General features: G+C 39.0%; 1 protein-coding gene across 1 annotated transcript; it reads right to left on the reverse strand.

Annotated features, from left to right (window-relative positions):
• Positions 1-4705: 4705 nt before the first annotated feature.
• On the reverse strand, positions 4706-23656 carry gsg1l (gsg1-like). The gene is made up of 5 exons (XM_079455620.1): positions 23107-23656; positions 18953-19000; positions 14741-14893; positions 10070-10181; positions 4706-8380 (listed from the first exon to the last, which is right to left on the reverse strand). Exons 1-5 carry the CDS (start codon positions 23393-23395, stop codon positions 8068-8070), a joined length of 915 nt encoding a protein of 304 aa, XP_079311746.1. The 5' UTR covers positions 23396-23656; the 3' UTR covers positions 4706-8067.
• Between the last annotated feature and the right edge of the window lie 1025 nt (positions 23657-24681).

Below are 24681 nucleotides of genomic sequence, written 5' to 3' on the forward strand. Positions count from 1 at the left end.
GTAACTTTAATGTAACAAAATAAAAATAAGCCGCTAGTGGCACTAGTTGAATGCACTTACATTCAAGGTATGCTGTACATGTTTATCAGTATATTGTTTTAAAGGCAAAAATTATGAAAATAAGTTCATGTTAATTTAAAAAAATCACTCAAAGCTGTTACGCTGATAAAATTAGCAAATTGCAAGTATATTAACTCTAATCGTCAGACAGACATTTGGAGCCAATTTAATTTATTGCCAATGAGAAGAAATAATTACGGAAAAAAACGTAGATGCACAATGATGTCATAATGCCTATATAAATTATTCAGCATTGAAGAGGAGTACTAAAATAAACTAATGAATGTTTTGCGAATTGGCTAAAGGTTGCTCATGTAGAAAATGCCTGCGGTTCAGTTAATATCCTTCTTGCGCCGCCTGCTATAAAAGTGGCACATCTGAAATATATGCAGAGCCACTCTGAAGCTGAGCTATGTGAGTGGGATACAACCCTATTCTTTGTCACCGCTTGCATAAATCTTCTATACCCATAAAAAGTGGTCAGTGATGTAGGGCAAAGCACACGCCCACAACCTGCCATCACCTTACTAAAACAAATACTGTATATCCCATGTGTAAGTGATGGTATGGAACAAATCCCATTGTCACACGGACATTTAAAGACATACGTGGGTCACTACAAGGTGATAGGATGTTGCTTCAGGACACGTAATCATTTCAAGTCAATCATTTTTATGAATACGGACATACAGGGTCAGTGGCCTTGCCATATTTTTTGCTGCAGTTCGATTTTTGTAAGTCAATTATTGTTAAAACATGAACAGAGAGATAGAGAGAGAGGATGTTCAGAATAGGTTTCAACCCCAGGTTTTCATTCTTAAGCCTTAATCGTGTCCTCAGTTAAACCAACACACTTGCTAAAAGGAACAATTAACCTAAAATGACATTTTATGACAAATTATTTGTTCATGCTAATGCTTATTTTTTAGCTGAATGATGTTTTTGTGACACTCAAAAGAAATAGATCTTTCGATAAAACTAAAAGTTGTAGTAGCCACAGCTATCAAACTTAAAAAATTAACGAGTAGTATGTATGATAATACATTTATTTCTAAATTCGCTTCAGATACAAATGATCTTACACGACTGTGCTTATGCTGCATTCAAGGCACCTCGGATTTAGGATATTTCCTACCTGGAAATAATTTGTGGAAAACTGAGCTCTTTTAATGTTACTAAACACTTGTAGGACTAATGTTTTACTGTATACTAAATCATTACCCGGCACATGTATGTCTCTAAGACATCTGCTAAAGATCTGGAAAACATTTGCTGATTAAAAACATCTGATAAACATCTTAAGAGCAGTTTTACAGCTAGTCTAATCTTAAAGACGTCTTCTATATGAGATGAGCCACCTATGCTATGTATTGGAGATGTCTTACAGATGTAAATGCAGATGTCAAATAGACATCTGCCAGTTATAGTGTGATATGAGTATAGTAACATTATATAGTAATGTTATGAATTACTTTTACTGTTAGTAATTCCATCTTTACTTCCAGGTTTGAGGTGGGAAATATGCAGCATTATTCTGCATTCCAGACATTCTATTGGGATTTTGGGAAATATTGATACACGCGAGTTACCGAGATGGGCGGGCGGACCTTTAGAGCAGGGCTGTCCAAAGTCTGTCCTGGAGGGCCGGTGTCCTGAATAGTTTAGCTTCAACTCTAATCAAACACACCTGAACCAGCTAATCAAGGTCTCTGTAGGCAGACTAGAAACGTCAAGACAGGTTGTTGAGCCAAGTTAGAGCTAAACTCTGCAGGACACCGGCCCTCCAGGACCGACTTTGGACACCCCTGCTTTAGAGTGTATGGACGTGTCGTCACTTTACCACATGAACTCCACGTGCAACATTTCAGTGTCCAGAAACACCTGATTAATTTGTATGTCATGGGGAATTCGAAAGGATCGCCGTCGAGTCCAGCTGATTTGCATTTAAGCAAATAATTCCGTGTTTTAGTCCCGGTTTCGTGTCCCGACGCTCAAGGGCGTCCAGGCGTGTTCACGTTGGAAAGTGACGTCGATGCACCCTATACAGTACACAATCAACATATTTATATATATGAATAACAATTCATAAGCTTACTGTATGTTTAAGCCCACACTGCGAAAATAGCATGCATTTCATGACATCAGAAGTGGGAATTATCAAACTTCCGAGAGCACGTGAACTGAAGGCAGCATTAATAACCAAGTCACGTAATATCGTAAACTGTGTTTTGATTGGGTTAAGGTCATCCATTATTTAGGCAAACCAATAGACTCAACAACAGCAAAATATGACCCTTTTCTAGAGAATGTACACACACTTCAGTCGGAACGCCATCCCACATTAAAATGTATGATTTATTTAATCCAGTAGCCTAATGATTCACGTCATGTTATGGAAAATAAATGTTGGTACCCTCCAGCTAGTTTCTGTGGTTTCACGGTCAGCTTCTTATTTTGTGCTCGTTGTCACCTTCCGTTTCGCCCACTGTGAGGAACATAATTTATTATAATTTATATGTCTTTAATTACTGTTTTTTGAGCAACATCGGGGGCAGGAAGCATGAAAGATTCCTCTCTGAATCGTAGCGCACGCATACCTTGATACGTACGTGTATCATAGCGACGTGGACACCGATTGCCTCTGAGCACCTAATGAAAATTAAACAAATGAGCCGTCCAACGCCAAAACGAGCCGAAAGGTGCACCTCATAAACTCCCTTAGCTGCATTTCATTACCTGGCATGACTAAACGACATAAATGCTGAAGATATGCGCTACAGTTGCGTTTTATATACAGTGTACACTATTGGCAATTTTGGATGGTTTGTTAAATGAATAGCTCAGAAATAAAATAATTCACAATTCATACAGATGCATACTTCCTTTTTTCATTTGAACACAATTATTATTGATTAAATAACTAATCTGGCATAAAGAGGGTGAATTTCATTTATTTGTGTGAATTAATCACAAAGACAAATATACTTATTTTATAATTATTTATTTTACACTTTATAATACTGTAAACTATTCTGCTAGGCAAGATTTCTGATGCACTTTAATTAGTGACTGTTTCTCCTTGATTTATCACCAAACCATGATGAATTCCTCCACTCCCACTGTGCAATCTCTTGCCCAAATGCCAGCTCATTGTGTTCTGAAATTGAGCTTGTACCTCACTACCCTCCCTGTAAAATGTAATTAAAGAAGCTTTTTATTGTGTATTTTGTAAAACTCAGTGTGGAAAAAAAGCATCCTGCCCCTCCATCACTGAACCCTTCCCTGTCATTGTTTTGTTAATTTAAAAGACTCTCGGGTCTGTTTAAGAGAAGAGAGAATTAATCCCTTGTGCCATGTGGAGATAGATGTAATTGCTTTTCATTTTGAGGTGTTTATAATCTGTGTTCAATAGTTCAAGGGTCATGCACAGGTCAGTGGTGCAGTGAAGGAGAAATATTATGTAAAATAACCAGATGATGTGAAGTATCACACACAGCAGTTTGGGTAGATGACAGGTGTTCTGGAAAAACTGCCGATATGAAAACCGACAGATGAGAAGATGGATGGGTGGACGTCAGCGGAGCGGCAAGATCACCAGATGTGTGTCACTGTGTGATCTTCAATGGCCCAACACTCCACTGCGCTATAAATTATTTCTTGTTGATTTCAACCACTCACCATCCAGAGGAAACAGGCACAAAAACACTGTACATCTGAAATGTTTCATGAAACATACAATTATTATAAAGAGCATTAAGTGCTTTGTTTTTCAAAATTGCAGTAAATGGGAATTCTGCTTTAGTACATAAAACTGAAAAGCCTCCAGTATTACAAACTTAAGTTAATAAATAGTTACAGGTTAAAAATAGAAAAAGAAGGAACAAAACAGATGATGAAAGGGTATTATAGACATCCACTTTCCTCAACATAAATGAATTGAAGTGTGATCTTTCTCTGTCGGATTTCACACAACTGCATGAGTTTTATGGGGGTTGCATTTACGTAAGCTTCCTCTGCTGGCTTTCACACTGCAGGATCAATCCTCTTTAATTGAACTGGCTGTTTGATCTGAGCTTGTGCTGTATGCAGGTTCTAAACCATGCAACAACTTACTACAGCAAGCAGTTTTATGACTTCTTGTGAATAGTGTGTAATTCAGTAGCCTGAATAGTATAAATATCCCAAGAAATAATTTTGGACACACGAGCATGCTGCTCAGCGACAGATGAAAGGGAGGGGTGATTACATTTCTTTAGGACTAAAGACAGGAAGTTTTCTTTTGGGGAAGAATTTATATTTTCATACCTTTCAATTTAGCTACCACAATCTTTACATTGGACTAAATATAGGTTAGATCTCATGTAGACGAGCGGGATTCCAAAAGTGCTCATATTTAGTACATCAGCCCTCTGTTTGTAAAACTGCTTGTTCTTTTTCACAGCATTTCAGACGGACTGTTAATCTGTGTGTTGATTCCTTATTCCTGCCTTGGCATGATTTAGAACTATATCATTAGTAAAGTAAAAATGGACAAAATAACCTTCCAAGTTCTCTGACATTAAACAACTACACAAGATTTTATAGTACAATACTGCTTGAAAACCTTTAAAAACCACTGAAAGTCAAATAAAACTCCAACAAAACTGACAGTTTTCAAACTCTTGTTTATCAAATGAAAAAAAAACAGGAATATGGTGTGTACATAGATAAATATATAATCTCATACATTCAATAATAGATAGAATTCCATTCATTGTTTGAACATCAAAGGAATAAGTTACCCTAAACACTGTTGTTATTTACTCCATTTCATATTGTTTTAAATTCCTTTGCTGTATTTTCTGTGGAATGCAAATATTCTCCAGTGAGGTGCTATGTGAGAACCAGTACGACCTTTGCTTCGTTCCATCCGGCCCACCAGACACGCAGAGCAGGTAAAAGGACACACAATAGTATAGTAAATGCAGCGAATATTAAAGCATTTGTATCCGTCAGTTTGTTTACAGTTTGCAATATGTCTCCAACCTTTCAACTAGATTTGTGATATTTTATCTACCATACATTTTTATCTACATTTAGCAGTAGCATTATTAGTCAGCATGAAAACATTTGTGACCCTGTGAAAACCCAGGCTAACATCTCATAATCTAATTGATTATTATAACAAGCTTCAAAGATTAATTTCCAGCATTGATTGCACTAAGATTTTGGTATTATTCAGTCAATGTTGAAGATATTGTTATATTTTCACAGAATATAGTGTAGGATGATTTGTAATGAACAATGTTTTCATTCATTGGAAAATTATTTAAAGATAGAAGTAGTTCTGGTATGAAAGTGAAAAGGTGACAATGCACTGGAAAGGCTCATAGTAACTCTGTTTTTCGTTTTATTGTTATATAGCATTTTAATTGTTACATTACATGTGCTGTTTGCATGTTGTCAGTAGTTTTTTTTATTTCTAATATTTCAATTATTTCTCAGACTTCTATTAAGAGAGCATTCCCCTAAAACCACAGAGCCTATACATAGGCTACATATATTAAAATATAAAATAAATGGCCTGATAAAAGATCACATCTTTTATACAGTATATCCAACTGGGCTAAATTGATAAAATATTTATTCATATTAAATAAAAGCCCTGACCTCCATTTGAAAGAAAATATAAAGACCGGACCTCTTGGACCAGTAATTGAATACCCCTGCTCTAGACACTAGAAAATCTGTGAAGAAGGCTAAAACTATAATTTGCTAAGCGACAGCCAAGAAATTTTAAAGATTTACAAAGGAGTGGACTAAAATGTACAAACATGGTGACAAACTATCAGAAATGTCTTACCTCTGTGCTTGCCAACAAGGGTTTTTTCCAGAAAGTACAAAGTTATGTTTTGCTCGGGATCAAATACTTATTTCACTGACATGAAAATCAATTTATAACCGTTATCTAAAAATGTTTGCCCTAATCTTTTTAACTGTCCCTATCAGTTAAAATAAACCTACCATAACCACTGAATAGATGGGTCTCGGTCCACTTTCAAACGAACTTTAACGCGGTTTTATTTAAATATGGACGCAACATGGACCAAAGGCATCGGACCTAACTAAAAACAGGAAGTTATAGGATCGAAAAATCAAGTGACTTGGTAATACAAAAGGAGTGTTTATTAGATCTGAACCCTGGTGCGGTTTTGACTGCTTTAAACATCATGAGGTCTTTGCGGTAGGGTTGGGCAATGTCTACCTAAGTGGCATCTGCCGATTCCCCATGCAGAGGAATCATGATGCCGGCCCAACATCGTGATGCCCGGCATCGTGATCGACAATGGACGATGTCATCGTCTATGGCCCAACCCTAGTTACCAGCTTGCCAAAAATATCCTCATATTCGCAGGCATACACTGAGTATGTATAACCTAGCACACAGCATTGTTTTGGATGTCCGGTAAGGTACGTTTTAAAATATAATTCATAAAAGCTGTCCAATCACGTTGCGACTTTACACGTAAACTGATAGATTGGATACCTTTAGGTTTACTGTTAAAATGCCAGTCTGAATGCTAAGCGCATCAGGACTCAATAATTTTTTTTCTTTTCTAACCAAAAGAACCAAACCACAAATATGAACGCACCCTTATAAACTCATATGAAATACATATGGTCTTCACTTTTAATCTGGCAAAAGGATGCGCACTGTATATAGTGTTCTTTCCCAGCTAGTATGTCTGTAATGTCAAGGTCACACTTGACTTTTCCCTCCATTGACTTCCATTCATACGCATGCGACAGACTGGAAACGCAAGCCTGTTCGCATGTCGCTGCGTAGCAAAGTTCAAGTTTGGTGAACACTGACCTGCATATTCACGTAACGTGAGACTAATAGAAGATTAAAACGTCACAACGTGACCTCTCGGTACAGAAATGTGAAAAATGGAGGAATCATGCACGCCCATTTTCTTAACACTGTCTGAACAATCTCAAGTCTGGATCCAAAGTCAAGTCTGACAGTGGCTTAAGACGTATGGTAAAGATCTGGAAAACATCTGCTCTGTAAAATCATCTTAGAAAGAGAAGTATTACATCCATTCTAAATCATTTTACGTCTTCTAGATGTCTATGTCATCTGACAGCAGGCGTATTTCAGATAAGTAAACTTCAGATTAGTAAAAAGTATGTATTGCAGACATAAAATAGACGTATGCCAGATATTTGTGTGCTATAAGGAGTGTGAAAATCCTTTTTTTTTGTTCTGTTCCGTATAACGGCATATGGATATAAAACAGCATGATGGCGAGTAAATAAGGACAGGCAGTTCATTTATGGTGAACTATTCCTTTAACAATAGTAAGATGCTCAGATATTACAAAATGTGAGGGGGGTGGAGTTACAATCTTGTCATTGACGGTTGCTAATCAACCCAGTAATGTACCACAAAGACATAAACAGGCAAAATCCAAGTGCCAAGTAGACGTTGCAGCTGAAAAGGACTGTGCTTCTGTGTTCAGCTGCAGCACTATTGAAGGCAGGCTTTAAACTACTCTGCTGTTTTTAACATCAAGGCATATTCAAGCAGATCTCACCAAGGGAGGAGTACATTTTACAGACTGTATAAGACAAATAATTAGGAGCATGTCTAACCTTCAGGGCACAGAACCAACGATGAATATAAACAGGGCCATAGCTCAAATTCCTAGACCTGCTTATAGATTCAGTTCTAACACCTTACAAAACTTTACATAGTTGCTCAGTCCTTACGGCAGTGTAAGTTTGTTACCCATTTGCCTGTGCCTACCTTAGCTATTCCCGTCTACGATTATATTTACAATCAAGATTTTGCTAAGGCCCCGCTTGCTATTCTCATGCCTCACAGTTATTTATGTGTGACCTGCATGTTAAAAAAGGAAAACAATACTTCGATCCCCCTGCACCTCAGTCCATTTGAGCCACCCAAAAGGAGCTCTCCGGTCAATGCCAAGGCCACCAGTGTAGCACTGGATGTATCTCAACTCAGCATTGTTCCTCTCCCAAAGACTCTGTGTTGTCCCCCTGGTCAATCGGGGCCGGCGGGGACCTCATCTTCCCACGACTGCTCCCGTGACTGCTCGGGTGGCTTGGGTAAATGTCTATGGAGCTGGAGATGGACTGGACCGACCTGTCACGGAAATAATGAAAGGCCTCTGGGTCCAAAAAGGTCTGCTCCTCCCGCAGGCCCTGCTCGAAGAGCTTCCGTTTGTGTCTGAACTCAATCACGGTCTTTGTGTAGGAGTTAAGGGTGGTGACTGACGCAGCCATGCAGCAGGTGAAGGAGCCCCAGGCCATGCTGATATACACAAACAAAGAAAGACAATGAGATCTGTTATGGATACAGACTTTATATCAATACATAATACTGTTGGTGTTGCTTTTGAATCAGAAATCTGTAGCTACAGTACTTGACAAGAATTTATAGGCACAAAAATTCTAGCTGGCTAAACTAAGTAGTGTTTCTGAGGAAAATGTTTAAGAAAATGTTGTAGTGTTGTTCTGTTTTAAACACTGCAGTAGTTTTTATATCCTCTATATCTGCAGTGTAAAGGTAACATTCACACCAAAGTGGTTTTTAGACAGCAAATTACCCTGAATTTCCAATCAGAAAGTGTGAGAGTACAGCATTGCTTGTGAGGTGAGGAAATTAAACCTTGAAGCTGAACGGTTTAAACTAGCTCAAGCTTCAATTGCCCTTTTTGATTTTCAGGTTCCAAAAGGGTAGTAAAAGATAGTAAAGGTAGTCAAGAAAGAGAGAAGAAAGAAAAAACAAGAAATTGGCCAGATGGCAGAGGACAAATGACGCAATTTCATCCTAGACTAATGGATGCCAGGCAAGCATCTGTGGTAATTCAGCCAATGTAAATCCCACTTTCATGCCTGTCAGAACCCCAACGCATGTCTCCTATATCCAAGCGCCAAAATAACACAAATCATTTGCCGGGAGATCCAATACAGCCCTTCCATCTATGGTCTAACAGACAGGCAAGGTTCCAAAAAATAAACTGAAAGATGGAGTCAAAAAGACTCACTCCAAATGAATCACTGTAGTGCGGATGTAAAGTAGAGGAACAATGAAAATGGTTGAGGTGAAGACTGGTAAAGCATTTTATGAATTCCTGAATTCCCTCCTTTGATGTATACAACTGATGATGTCACTGTTTTATGTGACTGTCATCACAAAGTAATGTCTAGAGACATGAAATTAATATTTTTAGTCATCAACTATGTTTGTGTCGTTGTTTTATGTTCAAAGCTAAAGTAAGAAAATAATTTTTCAAAGAAAATCACTTTTCTTAGCAGCATCATAATTGATACATAACTGCATTACAGTTTGCCAGGTGCATTAGACAGAGCCGCTTGTTTGTGTTGAGTGCGTTTGTCCTTGTGCTTGTTCGTGTGTGAGGTTAACTAATGGCGCACCACTATTTATTTTCGTTTTTTGAATTTTTTGCAATTAAAATTTGTCAATTAAAAACCGACTGGGCGACTTGGAAAAACATCCATGGGTAAATTTGATTCCATGTCGGTCTAGTGTTAAGGGTTTTACGTTTTTGGGTTCAAGCTGTGATCTTAGTTGCTATATGTTTATGTGTCCACAAAACACAAAAAACACTCAAAAACCATTCCGTTTTTTTGACTTGAAATGGGAAGAGTTCACAACAGCCAGATTAATTTATGGCAGAATGAGAACCAGACACCATCACATCTGTGACTTCTGAGTGTGTCTCTTTGCTTCAGTGAGTTTTATGACACAGGACACGAAGACAAGCAGAGAGTATTGAGACGGAACTTCAAATAGAGCTACCGCTTTTTAGAATTCCCTTCAGAAATTGTTCTGAAACTACCAATACAGCCTTTGTGGCTTTTAGCATTTTAAAATTACCTTCTTCAAATTGAATCCCTACATGAGTCTACAACAAACCCCTACTTACAGTATCATCAATCTGAACTGAATAGGACAAGCTGATGACGAGACGCTTACCAGAAGGACCATCCATAGTCCCATGTGTGTGGCCTCCAGTCCTCTGGGCCTAGGCTGACTGTGATCTGGAAGACCTGCGTGTACATCATGTGAGCCACCATTCCCAGGAGACCTGTTGAGATATCAACACACTTGCATATGAGCATCAACAACTGGTCAAAAAAATGCATACTGGGATTTTTCAATGGATGAAAAAAAGATGGAAATAAATATTAAGTACTAATGCACACTGACGTGTATATATAACTATGTACAGGATATACATCATATGGATATATAATGTACTGTATGGAGATTTTAAATTCATTCAAACAAAATGATTTAACTTTTAACCCTTCCTTGAACCGCCACCTTAACGTGGTGGAGGGGTTTGAGTACCCGAGTGACCCTAGGAGCTTTGTTGTCGGGGGCTATATGCCCCTGGTAGGGTCTCCCAAGGCAAACAGGTCTGACGGGTCAGTCTAAGAGTGGTTCAAAAATCCCTTATGATGTTAAATATACCAAGGACCGTGACGTCGCCCGGTATGGCGCAACCGGGGCACCACCCTGGAGCCTGTCGTGGTGAAGAAAGAGCTAAGCCGCAAGCGAAGCTCTCAATTTACCGTTCAATCTACGTTCCTACTCTCACCTATGGCCATGAGCTTTTGGTCATGACCGAAAGGACAAGATCCCAGATACAGGCGGCCGAAATGAGCTTCCTCCGCAGGGTGGCTGGGCGATCCCTTAGAGATAGGGTGAGAAGCTCAGTCACCCGGGAGGAGCTCGGAGTAGAGCCGCTGCTCCTCCACATCGAGAGGGGTCAGTTGAGGTGGCTTGGGCATCTGTTCCGGATGCCTACCGGACGCCTTCCCCGGAAGGTATTCCAGGCCCGTCCGACCGGGAGGAGACCCCGGGGAAGAACTAGGACACGCTGGTGGGACTATGTCTCCCGGCTGGCCTGGGAACGCCTTGGTGTCCCCCCGGAAGAGCTAGAGGAAGTGTCTAGGGTGAGGGATGTCTGGGCATCTCTGCTTAGACTGCTGCCCCCGCGACCCGGCCCCGGATAAGCGGAAGAAAATGGATGGATGGATCCTCTGGATTATGTGGATAAATACAATGTGTTTCCAATCACATTAAGTAGAATCAGTTAAGAACATTTAACAGTTAAGACACATCTAGTGTCTAAAGTAGGGCTGTCACAATATCAGCTTTTTAATAACACTGTCAATACCAGCATATTGTGACAACCCTAGTATTAAGTAAAAGATGCAAGCAAGAAACATCATGGTTGAGTTTAGAATTTTTATTTAATCAGAATTAAACTGTAAACCATTATGTGCGTAACATTTTATTAACCCAAATTTCATTTTTTGTCATGTCTAAAAAACCTGATAAACTTTTGCTAGAATATGTCAACAGTATTTAATCTAATAAAACACATCTGATTGATCTATGTTGATTGATGTCCTATGCAAGACTTGAGTGTGCATGTTTATCCTTGTCAGGTGAATACTCTGAAGCTCATCTCGGGATGGATCGCTTTCTCCTTTTCTCCTCTCTGTGAGGCTTGAAACTGATGCTACAGTGCCATCCTCATGCGAGAACCTGTAGACTTCATGTGCCATCCTCAGGCAAGAACTTGTGGATTTCATGTGTGCCATCCTCCTGCGAGATCCTGTGAACTTGACTGATCATTTCAGCTCCAGCCCGGTTGACGCAATCTCCGTCAACAATCAAGAGCAAAGATAGACCCTTTTTATTTTAATAATGAAAACTTTTGTTTATTTTCGTCTTTATTCCTGTAAAGCAGCTTTGCAACAATGAAATGTTGTGAAGAGCGCTATAGAAATTAAACTGAATTGAACATTAGTCAGAATTACAGAGTATTGCAATAAAAAGAGCTGTTTGGTATCCAGCGAATCAAATAATAAAAAATTCTAAAAGAAGCAGCTGTTCTGGCTTTTCTAACTGCTGAGGTTTACCCACGCCCCAAATCAGTAAAGCGTAAAGTAGAAGAATGCAACTATGTGTCTATGATTCTTTTAATGGGTTCGCAATGTATCTTACAAATATATATTGTACATGTGTCTTATGGTGTGACGTGTAGAAAACAAATTGTTAATATTCTTTTATATTATTAATAATTATAATATAAATTGCATAAGAAGTTATTATCTTCATTGTTCATTGTCTTCATTGTCCAAGTCTGGTAATCAGCTAGATCTTATCGCACTCCACTGCTCCACTCATCACGCCTAGGTTACCCCGCTGCACACATCAGATAATTTCCTCATCACTCTGTATCTCGACCTAAATTCAACAGACGCAACACACCCTTCCCCACTGGTCGTATTCCGATGCAACCTACGGACACTTTTTCCCTTCCGCTTATCCTCAGAAGTCTCCTCCATGCTCCCTCCCCCTGAACAGCTCTCTCTACTGAATACAAACAGTGCCACCGACACACTATGCTCCACTCTAACATCTTACTTGGACAGCTTATGCCCTCTTACATCTAGACCTGTGCGTGCTAGCCCATCTGCCCCCTGGTTATCCGATGTTCTCAGAGAGCATCACGCCAAGCTCAGATTTGCTGAGAGTAAGTGGCGCAAATCAGATGATCCTGCTGACCTCTGTCTCTATCAGTCTCTGCTCTCTTCTTTCTGCTCTTGTCACCTTTGCTAAAACTCAGTACTACCAATCAAAAATAAACAGCTCGGCCGACCCTCTTACCCTCTTTAAAACCTTCTCTGCTCTTCTTGGACTTAACAGCAAATGATTGTTCATCTTTCTTTGAAGAGAAAACTACAACCACAGCATACAATTCACAGTGCCGCCGCCTCCTGAACAAGCACCAACTCCCGAAGCCTTCTCGCTCCCCTCCTTCTCTCTCCTGTCTGTGCGAACGTTTCCAAGGTCATTGCTTCTTATCATCCGCCAGCCTGCCCGCTAGATCCCGTTCCCACCCATCTCCTTCAGGCCATCTCCCCATCGGTTGTCTCCGCTCTGACCCACATTTTCAACTCTTCTCTTACCACTGGTACATTTCCCACAGCTTTTAAGGAGGCCCGTATAACCCTGCTGCAAATGATTTGGCCCTCTTTTCAACAAACCACTCCAAGATGCATTAGAAAACTGACAGGCTTAACAAATATGCCACACAGGCATTCACACACATACATATGAATGGAGCCCCACTATTTTGGCAGCCTCATCAGCAAGGACAGGGCAGTGCAAATGGTCATAATAGCAATGCTGGGAAAGTCTCAGGGTGCCTTCTCCCAACCTTGTTCCATCTGGAGGTCTAAACAATACAGCCTAAAAACAAAGATGCTCCTGTACAACAGCAATATCAAGTATGTCCTCCTGTATGGTTCAGAGTGTTGGCGAGTGGTCAGTACAGATATGAGGAGACTTGAAGTCTTCCATAACAGATGTCTCAGACGTATATGGCAGATCTTTTGGCCCAACAAAATATCTAATGAACAACTATATAAGAAAACCAGCAGACAAAACATTACTAAGGGCATCACATTAAGACGGTTAAGATGGCTTGGACATGTATTAGGGATGGATGAAGATCGGATCCCAAGAGTTGCCTAAAGATGGACACCACCTGGCCTAAGAAAACTTGGGATTTCCTGGGTCATTACACAGAGAACTCAGTCATCGAAGCCCAGAGACTAGCAAAGATGGCCTCTAAATCATCAGCACTCATCCCACTTTTGACACTGTCAACCGCCACATCCTCCAGTCGACCCTCAAGACCATGGTTGTCTCTGGAACGGCGCTACGGTGGTTCAAATCTTATCTCTCGGATAGGTCATTCAGAGAATCCTGGAGAGGTGAAGTCTCTTAGTCCCAGCATCTCAGTACAGGGGTACCCCAGGGCTCAGTTCTTGGGCCGCTGCTCTTCTCCATATACGCAATGTCCCAAGGTTCTGTCATTAAGATACATGGCTTTTCCTATCTCTGCTATGCGGATGAGACACAACTCCAACTATCATTTCAGCCTGACGCATTTTCTGCACGCATCTCAGCACGACCTTTCCATCCAGCAAGGTTCATCAACCATTACTTCTTCCAGAACTGCCAGAAACCTGGGAGTGGTAATTGATGATCAGCTGAACTTCAAAGATCCTGTTGCCAACACTACCCGGTCCTTTTGATTCATCTTCTACAATATTAGGAGAATTAGACCTTTCCTGTCTGAGCATGCTATGCAAGTTCTTGTCCATGCTCTTGTCCTGTCCAGACTGGACAATTGCAATGGTCTACTGGCGGGTCTTCCAGCTTGTACAACAAGACCTCTTCAGATGATATAGAATGCTTTTTTTTTTTGCTGTCACAACATAGGACACATTTACGGTTTTATTTGTACTACCAATGTAATAAAGTAGGCTATGTACAGTATTAACTTGACAGTATATGCATGTTTTTCTTACACAAAACCATTCATTTTATCAGGTTCTCCAAAAAGGTTGATAAGAAGGTCACCTTCTTATCTTCCGTCATCAGAAGAGAAGGTGTTTATACTATACAATCCCAGAATGTTTTTTACAAACATTATTTGCAAAAAAGGTCAAACACACACAAGACAAACCAAACTGTTGTGTAGATGACAAATGTAATGAGACAATGCACAATTAAAATATCTAAGTGTGTGATGTGTAAGGTGGAGGCCTACATTACCTGACAGAACAGTGAAGACTGCGGCAAAGGCATTCAGTTTGAGTCCATCGATTACATTACTGGAGTGAAAAAGCTCCAAGCACATCAGACTGAAGCCAACGACCAGCAACATGATGTATAGCACCTCAGACACAACTGACAGCCAAAGGACACCTGCAATAAACACACATACACACACACACACACATACACACACACACACACTGGTGAGCGAATCGGTCGAGTGTTAATTCTGTCAGTCAGTTTTATTTACTACACTGTCAGGTTCAAGTAAGAATTTAACAACTCCCCAGTGTGCTAAACTGACCCATACTTCATTACATTGTCTTTGAGTTTGATAAAAGCAGACTGCATAACTTCACTACACAAAAATGATTTTTAAATAATAATATCTGCTCCATAAAATGGTTAATCCAAAGAAGATTGTAAAAATACACCCTCTTGTGTTCTCCACAGAAGCTGACTGTTTCATCAAAGGCAGACTTCACAAGACAGCAACATCTGCCATGTGAAAAACAAAACTGCTCTTGTGTCTCAAAAGAATGTTATTATTGAGTGTATAGGGAAACTTTAAACCGCATCCATCAGACTGACTCAAGGGTGTTTCCATAACAGCAATCGGTTTCTTCTAATTAGCAGAATCCCTCATTGCCCTGCAGCTTCCTCAGAGGAACACCTGACACGGGGCAACCAGAGAGGTTGTTTCGGCGCAAACACGATCATATCTCAGCAAATTTAGTGTAGATATGATTACACAGCATCAGCATACTGTTGCTAGTCCAGCTTCAGTGACTATATACAGTTGGTTTCACACGCAAGAGTGACAAACGCACTTACATGTTCAATCAACAGTATCGTATTCTCTGTAAAACTGTATGAACAGAACCATAAGGGACAACAGAATATAAATCTTTCATAGCCTACAGCACGAGAGCCACTTACTACACGCGTGTATTTTGCATTACATGTGGGTTCAGTAGATTTACATGTGCTGCACACATAGGCCTACCTGAGTTTCGAAAGCGTACTGTGCAGTCTATCTGCTCTTGCAGTACTTTGATGTCATATGTCGATCGGTTTGCGCTGCATGAAGTCATACATACGTGCTGATATGATCAAAGTGTCGTGCAAGGTTAGATTAGATATAGATCCAGGTCCTCCGGAGCGTCTCCCATCCGCTTCTGATCAACACTCAAAAAACTCAACACTCTATAAATTGCATTAAAGCCGCTTTTAATTACGATTTGACAAAAGGAATCGCTAAAACATGTGTTACGGAGGCACCGGAAAGTATATCTTTGATATTTACCAGCAAAATAACAGATTTTATGACTCTCACGAGAGAACATTAGAGAGCTCAACTCTACACTGTTGGCATATAAGAAGTCGCACCGGTAAGTAAAAACAATTGTCAATCCTATATGCTGACTCTGTGAATGTAGACAGTGAGATAACTGTGTTACCCATTTGTGTTGTTTTTGTATTTAAACCTTGAAACCTTGAGAGGATGAAATCTTTGCTGAGTAAAAGATGATAATCATGGCCTCCTGAAAATAACAATTCAAACTCTATTTGTTTACACTCTTAATGTCACCAAGAAGCACCGCTTCTTACTACTAAAACCATTACTAAATAAGATCCTTGTACTGGGCTTTGAGTGATGTTCTATTACACAGTGTCATCTAAATGTTGCAGGATGGTGTTTTATTTATCCACCAGATCACACACCCGCCATAGAAGCCCATGACTAGTACTAGAGACCCAAAGAGCTTAAATAACTACAACCATTAAAGCTAATAGAATCTGTAATGGTTTCTGTTGCTTGAAGCGATTAAAGCCTTTTAATCTGAAGTTTGACGGAATAATGTAATATTAATGTCTTGAGCATCTGTATTGAAGAGTTCAAACACAGTGGGACACCTTTGAAAGTCTGCCAAAAAACATTCTTCAGTGGCAACGAGAGACAACGTGAAGATTATCTTGGGGCTCCTCGAGGCAGCCCCCAGGAAAAGCACTATTTGAGGGGTTTATATTGTCTATTGTTTATAAGAGTTGTGGCCTCATTGTGAGAGGACAGCAAAAATAGAAGCAAGCGAAAACTGTTAGCCTTCTGTTAACTTGAGTTGAGTGTAAACAATATTCATAGGACAGTCATATCTAACATTTCTCTCATTTATTTGTGCACAAACAATTCTTGACAAGGCTTTCGTAACAACACTTAGAGGGATGAATTTGAAAACAACCAAATTAAAATGCACTACCCACAGACTTCGGTTCCATGAATATTGTTGGGTTTGCATCAAATATAAATAATAATGAAGACCTTGAGACTGAATCATATCTTATACGACAGAAATGGGATCTAAAATGAACAGGGAATGGTGTAGTTTGCCTTGCAAATACTCTCCCCTGAAACTGTCGCAGATGTAATTTGCAAGCGGAAATTCCTTTTTGATTGTGGAGTATTATCTCTAGATTTGTTCATGGCAAGAGATGTATTATGCAGTAGTCCCTTGAACTGAAATGAAATTCCATATTCAAAACATGATATTTCCCCAGTCAAGGCTTTGCCATCTCAAACAAACATCTACAATTAAATCTGGCCTTTGAAAAACATTTTTGGGTAACATTTTAAAATGAGGGTCCATGATGACTAATATCCTCACTTCCACATTAACTAATGACAAATGAAGAAATGGAGTTATCAAGAATCAATAAACTTCTTTAAATGCACTAGGTGATAATTTTATAATCACAATCAACCTGGGTAAAGTCATGACATAAAGATGCATTAACATATCATGAACTAATGTCAGCAAACAGCTAGTTAATATTGAAGTAATCATCAAGGGCCCCTTCAAGTAAAGTCATGACATAAAGATGCATTAACAGGTTATGAGCTAATGTCAGTAAACGGCTAGTTAATGGTGAATTAATCATCAACAGGTCATGAGTTGATTTTAGTATATAAGTAGTTAACAATAAACCTTGCAGCCCTCCAAGAATACAATTCTCAGCACCAGATAAAATAAATACAAGAGTTCATTGAAATTCTTAATCCTCATTTAAAAGTACAAGTAATTCATACATTAACTAACAAACATGTACTGGGCAGTTTTAACACATTAATCCTCATGTTAATTCTTGATTTGTCATGATTCTGCCGCATCATGTCATGTTTCTCTTGGTTTAGTGGCAGGGTCATGACAGAATCTCATGTTTTGTGTGGAGAGAGGTATTTATGGCCCTTTTGACCTTCCATACACTCTCTCCGGTCTCGTCTCTGTTCCCATCCTCTTGTTACCTCGTTATTGATTAATGCCCTACACCTGTTCCCCTCTTGATTTGGTCCCTTATTTAATGCCCTTGTGTCTTCTGTCTTGAGCTGGTTCATTGTGGTTTGTGTGGTGAGTTCATGTGTCTAGTCTAGTCTAGTCTAGTCTAGTCTAGTCTAGTCTAGTCTAGTCTAGTCTAGTCTAGTCTAGTCTAGTCTAGTCTAGTCTAGTCTAGTCTAGTCTAGTCTAGTCTAGTCTAGTCTAGTCTAGTCTAGTCTAGTCTAGTCTATAGTTTATTATTAAGTGTAGTTAGTGTTAGTCCTGTGTTGTCTATGATACCCTTGTTTTTTTCTGTTACCCCCTCGTGGGTTTTGTTTGATTATTTACTAAATATATGTTAACCCCTTTCCCGCTGTCTCCACCTGGGTCCTCTGTCCTTGTCTCACCACCCGTGATCATGACATTATTAGTCCATTTCATCATAAGTTCATGTGGAAGTAAGTATTAACTCAGATAGTAGTACATGATTATTCATGGACCCTTATTCTAAAGTGTAACCTATTTTTGTAAATGCATGACATCAGTATGAGTATTTCTAGAAAAAAGTTAAATGTAAAGCATGTATTATATCACATAGTCGTTTGTATGATGCACTAAAGTGTCTATAAAAAACTTGTTTTCGTAAGCATAAAATATGCAGTAAACAAAAGTTATATGTTATGTTGTCACCCAAAGCTAAAGCAGCTTTAGTTCAGCTAAATGTTTTATGGACCCAGAGGATGTAAACTAACACATTCACTTGTGTATAGACGTGTAAATGCGCAAACACGAGCGTCAAATACTTAAGCAGATGGATATAAGAGATCTGTCATTTGCAGGTTTTAGCATGTGCTGTCGGGCAAGGCTGAACGGTGGGCTAATGACAGCCATTACTCACCTCTCTCAGACGCAGGGGCCAGATCAATAAAACTCCTGCATTTCTCACCTGGGAAGACACAAGGTGACCAAAGAGTTAACATCTGTGCCCCAGTGGCTCTCTGTCAAGAGTCACATAGCTTAACTTCATCTTTACAGTGCTGTTGAACAGTGATAAGATGGCCATTACCATTGCATTTTTTTACTGTAACTAACCAACAAACCTTAAAAAAGCTTGTACATGCAAAAAGGAATACACCGTTTGTGTCTGATCAAAATAACACTTTAATTATGCATCTCTGGACTAGAACAGACAGAATTATGGAGAAAATTTGTGGCGCATCCTCACTGTCTCTTCAGATTGAACTTTCAATTAACCTGGTGAGCCCAATGCTATTCTGTCTAACTCTGCAACTTTGAACAATGTAGTTCATGGAGGGGTGAGTGTAGATGCTTTGTTGTGCCTAGAGAAAAAGAGGTCAGACACATGAAGAAGAAAAATCGGAATGCTAAATATTGTGGCCGTAGTTTCAGTGACCTTATCTGTCTTTTGTTGTTGTTTATTTATTATATATTTTTGGTCGTAACAATGTAGCTGTTGCAATCAATTCTTCCAAATTTCTCTTGCAACATGCCCTAGTTGGAAGATCAGATTAAATGCATCACCATTAATACAGTCCATTCAAGCTTGTCAGACACAGACAGGGCTCCACCAAACCTTACGCGCACTGCATCATATACATTACAAGCTGCAAAAGCCATTTAAAGTTTTATTACCTTCAGAAATCAAGATTTAAGGTTGCATTTAAAACGTAGCAAAAAAAGCGAGTCAAATTAATGCAGATAAATTGCACCACAAAGCATTTTGATAAACGGCAGTCATAATTTTAGCAGCATGGGGATCCCGGTTTTATGGACTGACATCAAAAACAGCAGTAATGCCACTTGTGGTTATATCAGAGACTTGCTCGAGTAACAGCAGAAATAAAAAAATATCAAACAGACACTCTGCAACCTGGGTGGTTAGAGTTTGACTGATAGCACATTAGCTTGCCATTGAACATGACAGGGATTCATTTTCTGGGTTTTATATTCTGGACCTTCTAGTGCACTTCTTTTTGTCATTACAGATCCAATGTGTCTTTTTTCCAGCAAATAATGCCTCTGGAGGGATTTTAATCCTTGTGCCAGGCAGATACGTGGCTCGTGGTAACCTCACCTCAATTTGAATAACAGACTCACTGCAGCAGGGGAAATACATTAACCAATTCCAAAACGACCGATGATGCAAGAACTTAAGTAATTGAATTTCTAGTGGGCTTTGTTTCACCAGTTAGGTGAGTTACTTGAGGTAATCATTTCATTTATATCAATGACACGAAATGTCTACAATGATTTATTTAAGCCTAACTTTTTAAATACAGATTTAATGTACACATAGTATTTTAATAAATGAAAGGACATAATTTAAGGAAATTATATTGATGCTATTTCAAATAATTTCAGAGGTAAAAAAAATCGAGGTGTTTTAACGGATACACAGCCGAGTATTATCTGGTGTCAAATAAGACTCATTCCTAAAAAAGATCAAGATAATCGAAACATGCCAATGTCTCTCCAGGGGAAGCCGAATCATACATGGAAACAGGCTGCTTCACATATTATTGCATTCAAAGCTCTAATTATATTCATGCAATCCTGTTCTTCCAATACTCCACATGAACAAAGGCCCCTGGTTTTTGATCGGCTCCTAATGTCTTTAATCTCCTATCTGAGGTTGGTACAGGGTAATTGCATCAGAAAGGAGCATGAATGTTTTGGTCCACATTAGCATTATTATGTGAGATTGTTTGATCTAGCAGTGGCTAAAGAAAAATATATTTAAGTACTTATTAATTTCTGCTCCACTTTTTTATATCCTCCTTTGAATGAAGATTTATATTTTGTTTGATGTTAAATAGGGACTGTTGGTCATTACTACTACAAGGAACAAGCTCTACATGCATACAGTATGTAAAAAATTAAATGGGCACGTTAGCCCCCCCAAATACAAATTGGCAGTTATGACACCACTTTTATATGGATGCTACAACTGCGTAACACTTACAAATGATTGTTAATAAACATATAATCAGTACAGCTGTGCTGAAAAGATAAGAAAATATTGAATTGTCTGCACTTTACAGATTGTGTGCGTCTGGCCACAGCTACCTTAAACTGTGCGATAAAAAAATTAACCAGATATTAAATTTTTAAACTGCTTTGTTTCATTTCATGCTAGGAATACATTCAGAGCTGAGATGAACTTGATAGGATGTGTTTTGCAGCGCAGAGCTTGTATGACACTCCTGTCAGATTAGTCATAAATCCAGTTGATGACTAGATAAAGGTTTCAACAATAATGCGGACAAAAAAACTCATGGCGTCAAATAACGTAATCCTCATCAGACTGACTTCTCCAGCTAGGTCTGCTGGATTTAATTTAATGCAATACTGAACATCATTTCTGTTTAGTGCTCTTTATTGAAAATAAATATGTCCGGATATCTGTTAAGAGCATTCACTGTATGACTTTAAACCTGGTATTCTCCAATCTTGTGTTTGTCTCACCCACCTGTGACTTTGTTGTAAGTCATTTTAAACCTTTTGAATGTAGAGCATTGACATGCTGGATTATACCGAATTAGCCTCTGGCATACGGCTTGGCATCATACTGTACTAAACCCAAAGATTAAAACTGTGAGCTATGTGTTATGTTTTTGTCAGTCTGTGACGGACACTGTGGTTCATGAATATATTTTTTTTCCTGAAAGCAGTGCCTTACCAAAATATGGAGATGGATAGTCTCATCGACAGGTATAAAGTATATACACTTTACAACTAGTGCTAAATCCGATAAAGTAGTATTTGGGTAGTTTGTTTTTAGTAATTCTGTTGGAAATGTATAAGTGTAGTGTAGTGGCAGTATTTTTGGAAGCCTGCTTAAATGACTGAAATTGATCTCAGTGGTCTAAATTAACACAAAATTCGCTGTTCTTAGCCATCACAAATATTAGGCAGGAGACTGTGAGAGTTAGACACAGACAACCCAATTTTTTTTTTTTTGAATATACAGGGCAGGCGAAACAATCACTTGAAAATAATGCGACTACGGAGCGCATGAAAGGACAAACGCTTTTGGTAAACATTAGGATATGAATGACGTTGAAGCAGTTCTTCTGACATATTCAATTTATCCCTAATAATAAATTAACATTCAATTAAAATAATAACATGTCAAAGTTAAAAAGGTCAATAAATATAAAAAGATATGCTAGTGTATATAGGCCTTTTTAATAAAAATGTATAAGAGGGAAGCCATTTTTCTAAGTTACAGTCATGAAGTGGCATTATACTACCATTTATGTACTGGCCTATTCTTACACTAAATATTATTTTACGGTTCAATAGTTTTGTAATGTTTTGGACTACGCTGCACATTGTCTCTATTAACGAAACACAATTCAAATTAAATATAGTTAAACTGTCAATTCATGTTTAAAGGGAGAGAAGCTCAATTAATATTTAAGTATATCACAATTCACACAGAAATTATTTTAGTATTAGTATTATAAATACATAAAACAATTGACTTGATATATAGTGGAGGGGCCCCACACTTTGCATTTGCACAGGGCCCGAGATTACGTGCTACGCCCATGGTCATGCTAAACCAGTCAAAACAAACAAAAAATATATTATTTTTCCTAATGTGAGGCTAAGCAGGTGTACATGAGCTCCATATTTCACTCTCGTCCATAGGGAATGTTGTTACCTAACAGAGCTCTTCCGAGTTGTTCAAAGTTCGTAGCAAGTTAAGTAAATCCTACCAGATGTTTGCATGTGGCGCGTTCGTTGGTTGGCGCAACACGCCAACACTGTTTTACGCACGACCTGTTGAAGTTTCTACACATTTGTCATAAGACACGAGAGGCTATATAACATATATTTGTTTGTTCCACCTGTTAAGCAAATCTGATGTGTTTTTCCATTCATTTTAACAGCTCCCCTCGAACACAAATCGTATTGCATCAAGCTTTATTATAATAAAATAAACTTTGTTAAACAGTTCAGTTCTAATAAATGCTTTTAATATGCTATCATAATTTGAAACGTAGTAAAATCCGAGCCTCTCACCTCCTCCGTGGATATTCTCCTCACACGAGTACCAGATGCCCGTGTGAAAATGTCTAAAGAGAAAGCGATCGTCACCTGTTTCCCAGCTATAGTGAACTTTGCTCGGGTCCGTCTCGTTCACCCCGTAGTCAATGCAATTATGCCGTCTCTCCTTACTGCAGTTGGGTTTGGGGACCCTCTGTGTCCCTTCGCACCAATAGGTCGTTATGAACGCCGTGGTCGAGAATAAAAGAGCCAGCAGATTTAAACCCACAGAGAGCAAAGCGCGACATTTTCGAGTGGTCTTCATAGTCCTTCATGGAAGTGTTGAATGAGTTCATTCAAACCGCTTCTGAAGATCTTGATGGGCGCGATCATGCGGGAGTAAAGTGGCAACACAAACGCAGCGAGCGCGCTCACCTCTGAGCATCGGCCAGAGAGATCACAATGACAGGTTAGATCCTCACACATAGAAATGAGCGTCACTCCTCTGATGCGAGCGGGTGACTCGGGCTTTAAGGGCGCGTGACAAGCAGATAGACGTGACTGTGAGGAAGATCTCTGAGGCATCTTTGAGTCACTCACGCTTTCGATAGTTGTGATCTCCCCCCCCCTCTCTCTCTCACAATCCTATAATTGTTCGTCTTGCCTTCTAGCCTCGCATCCGCCTTAAATCATATTTTATTAATATAGCCTGTGTAAAATTCTATCACATTACATTAATTATTTTTGAAAATAAATATAGCCATTTTAAGCATTTAAGTATTTGAATATTTGGACACTGTGTTTTTATTAACTGTATGTTATTATGTATTGGTTGTAGGGTTTTAGATATGTGAACTCTTTGCAGGAGTGTGTTTAGAGCAAAAGCAGCTTTTATCGAACAAAACACAGACCCATATTACAGGCAGAGCACTTGCAACAAGAATTCATTACATACAATTTTATGGTTCCTTCTTAATCAATAACATGCTCATTGTGGGAGTTGCTCTCTGCTAAATGGTGAAACTCTTTTATGACATATCGTTTATTGCTCCCCGAACTCTTTGTAAGTCGCTTTGGATAAAAAATATAATTGCTGACATTAAACTTTTGATCAGATCATGAGATCACAAGCTAAAACCAATTTAAAAGGAGTACCTGTGTGATTTGTGTGCAGTTTTAGCAAGGGTTAGACCTTCTGATATTAGGATGAAGGGAGATGTCCAGCTATCAGCTAATGTTTTCTTTGGAGCGGGAGGTTGGAAAGACACACTGTTGTCTGGTCAGCTTGACATTCATCACAGAATCTTCTTCATCTAACCTTGTTTGGCATGTATTTCTGCCATCAAGCATCCATTATTCATTTTAAAAAACAATAGCCTACAGGATGCTTGGCTGTGTTTTTACATTTCAGAGCGACAAAGACGTTTGCGGTTGCTGATTTTTGCATATTTAAGATGGGAAGATGAATCAGCTCATGGAAAGGGAGACACAAAGACGCTGCCTTTTTTGATAAGCCATAACAAATTGAGCCTAACATACTGACAAACAGGCAGGTGTAGTCTTGCTTCTCCGGCTGTCATGTCGAATTAAATTCCGATCTGTCATGCCTTT

This window comes from Barbatula barbatula (assembly GCF_947034865.1).
Source record: "Barbatula barbatula genome assembly, chromosome: 5".
Classification (NCBI taxonomy): domain Eukaryota; kingdom Metazoa; phylum Chordata; class Actinopteri; order Cypriniformes; family Nemacheilidae; genus Barbatula; species Barbatula barbatula.

What these genes read in the sequence shown, in the direction of transcription:
- gsg1l (XM_079455620.1), bottom strand. Translation starts at nt 23,395, where the DNA reads ATGAAGACCACTCGAAAATGTCGCGCTTTGCTCTCTGTGGGTTTAAAT. An exon ending in GGAGAATATCCACGGAGGAG is followed by an intron (nt 19,001 to 23,106) that starts GTGAGAGGCTCG and finishes GTGTCTTCCCAG; the next exon opens with GTGAGAAATGCAGGAGTTTT. An exon ending in GACTATGGATGGTCCTTCTG is followed by an intron (nt 8,381 to 10,069) that starts GTAAGCGTCTCG and finishes TGTGTATATCAG; the next exon opens with CATGGCCTGGGGCTCCTTCA.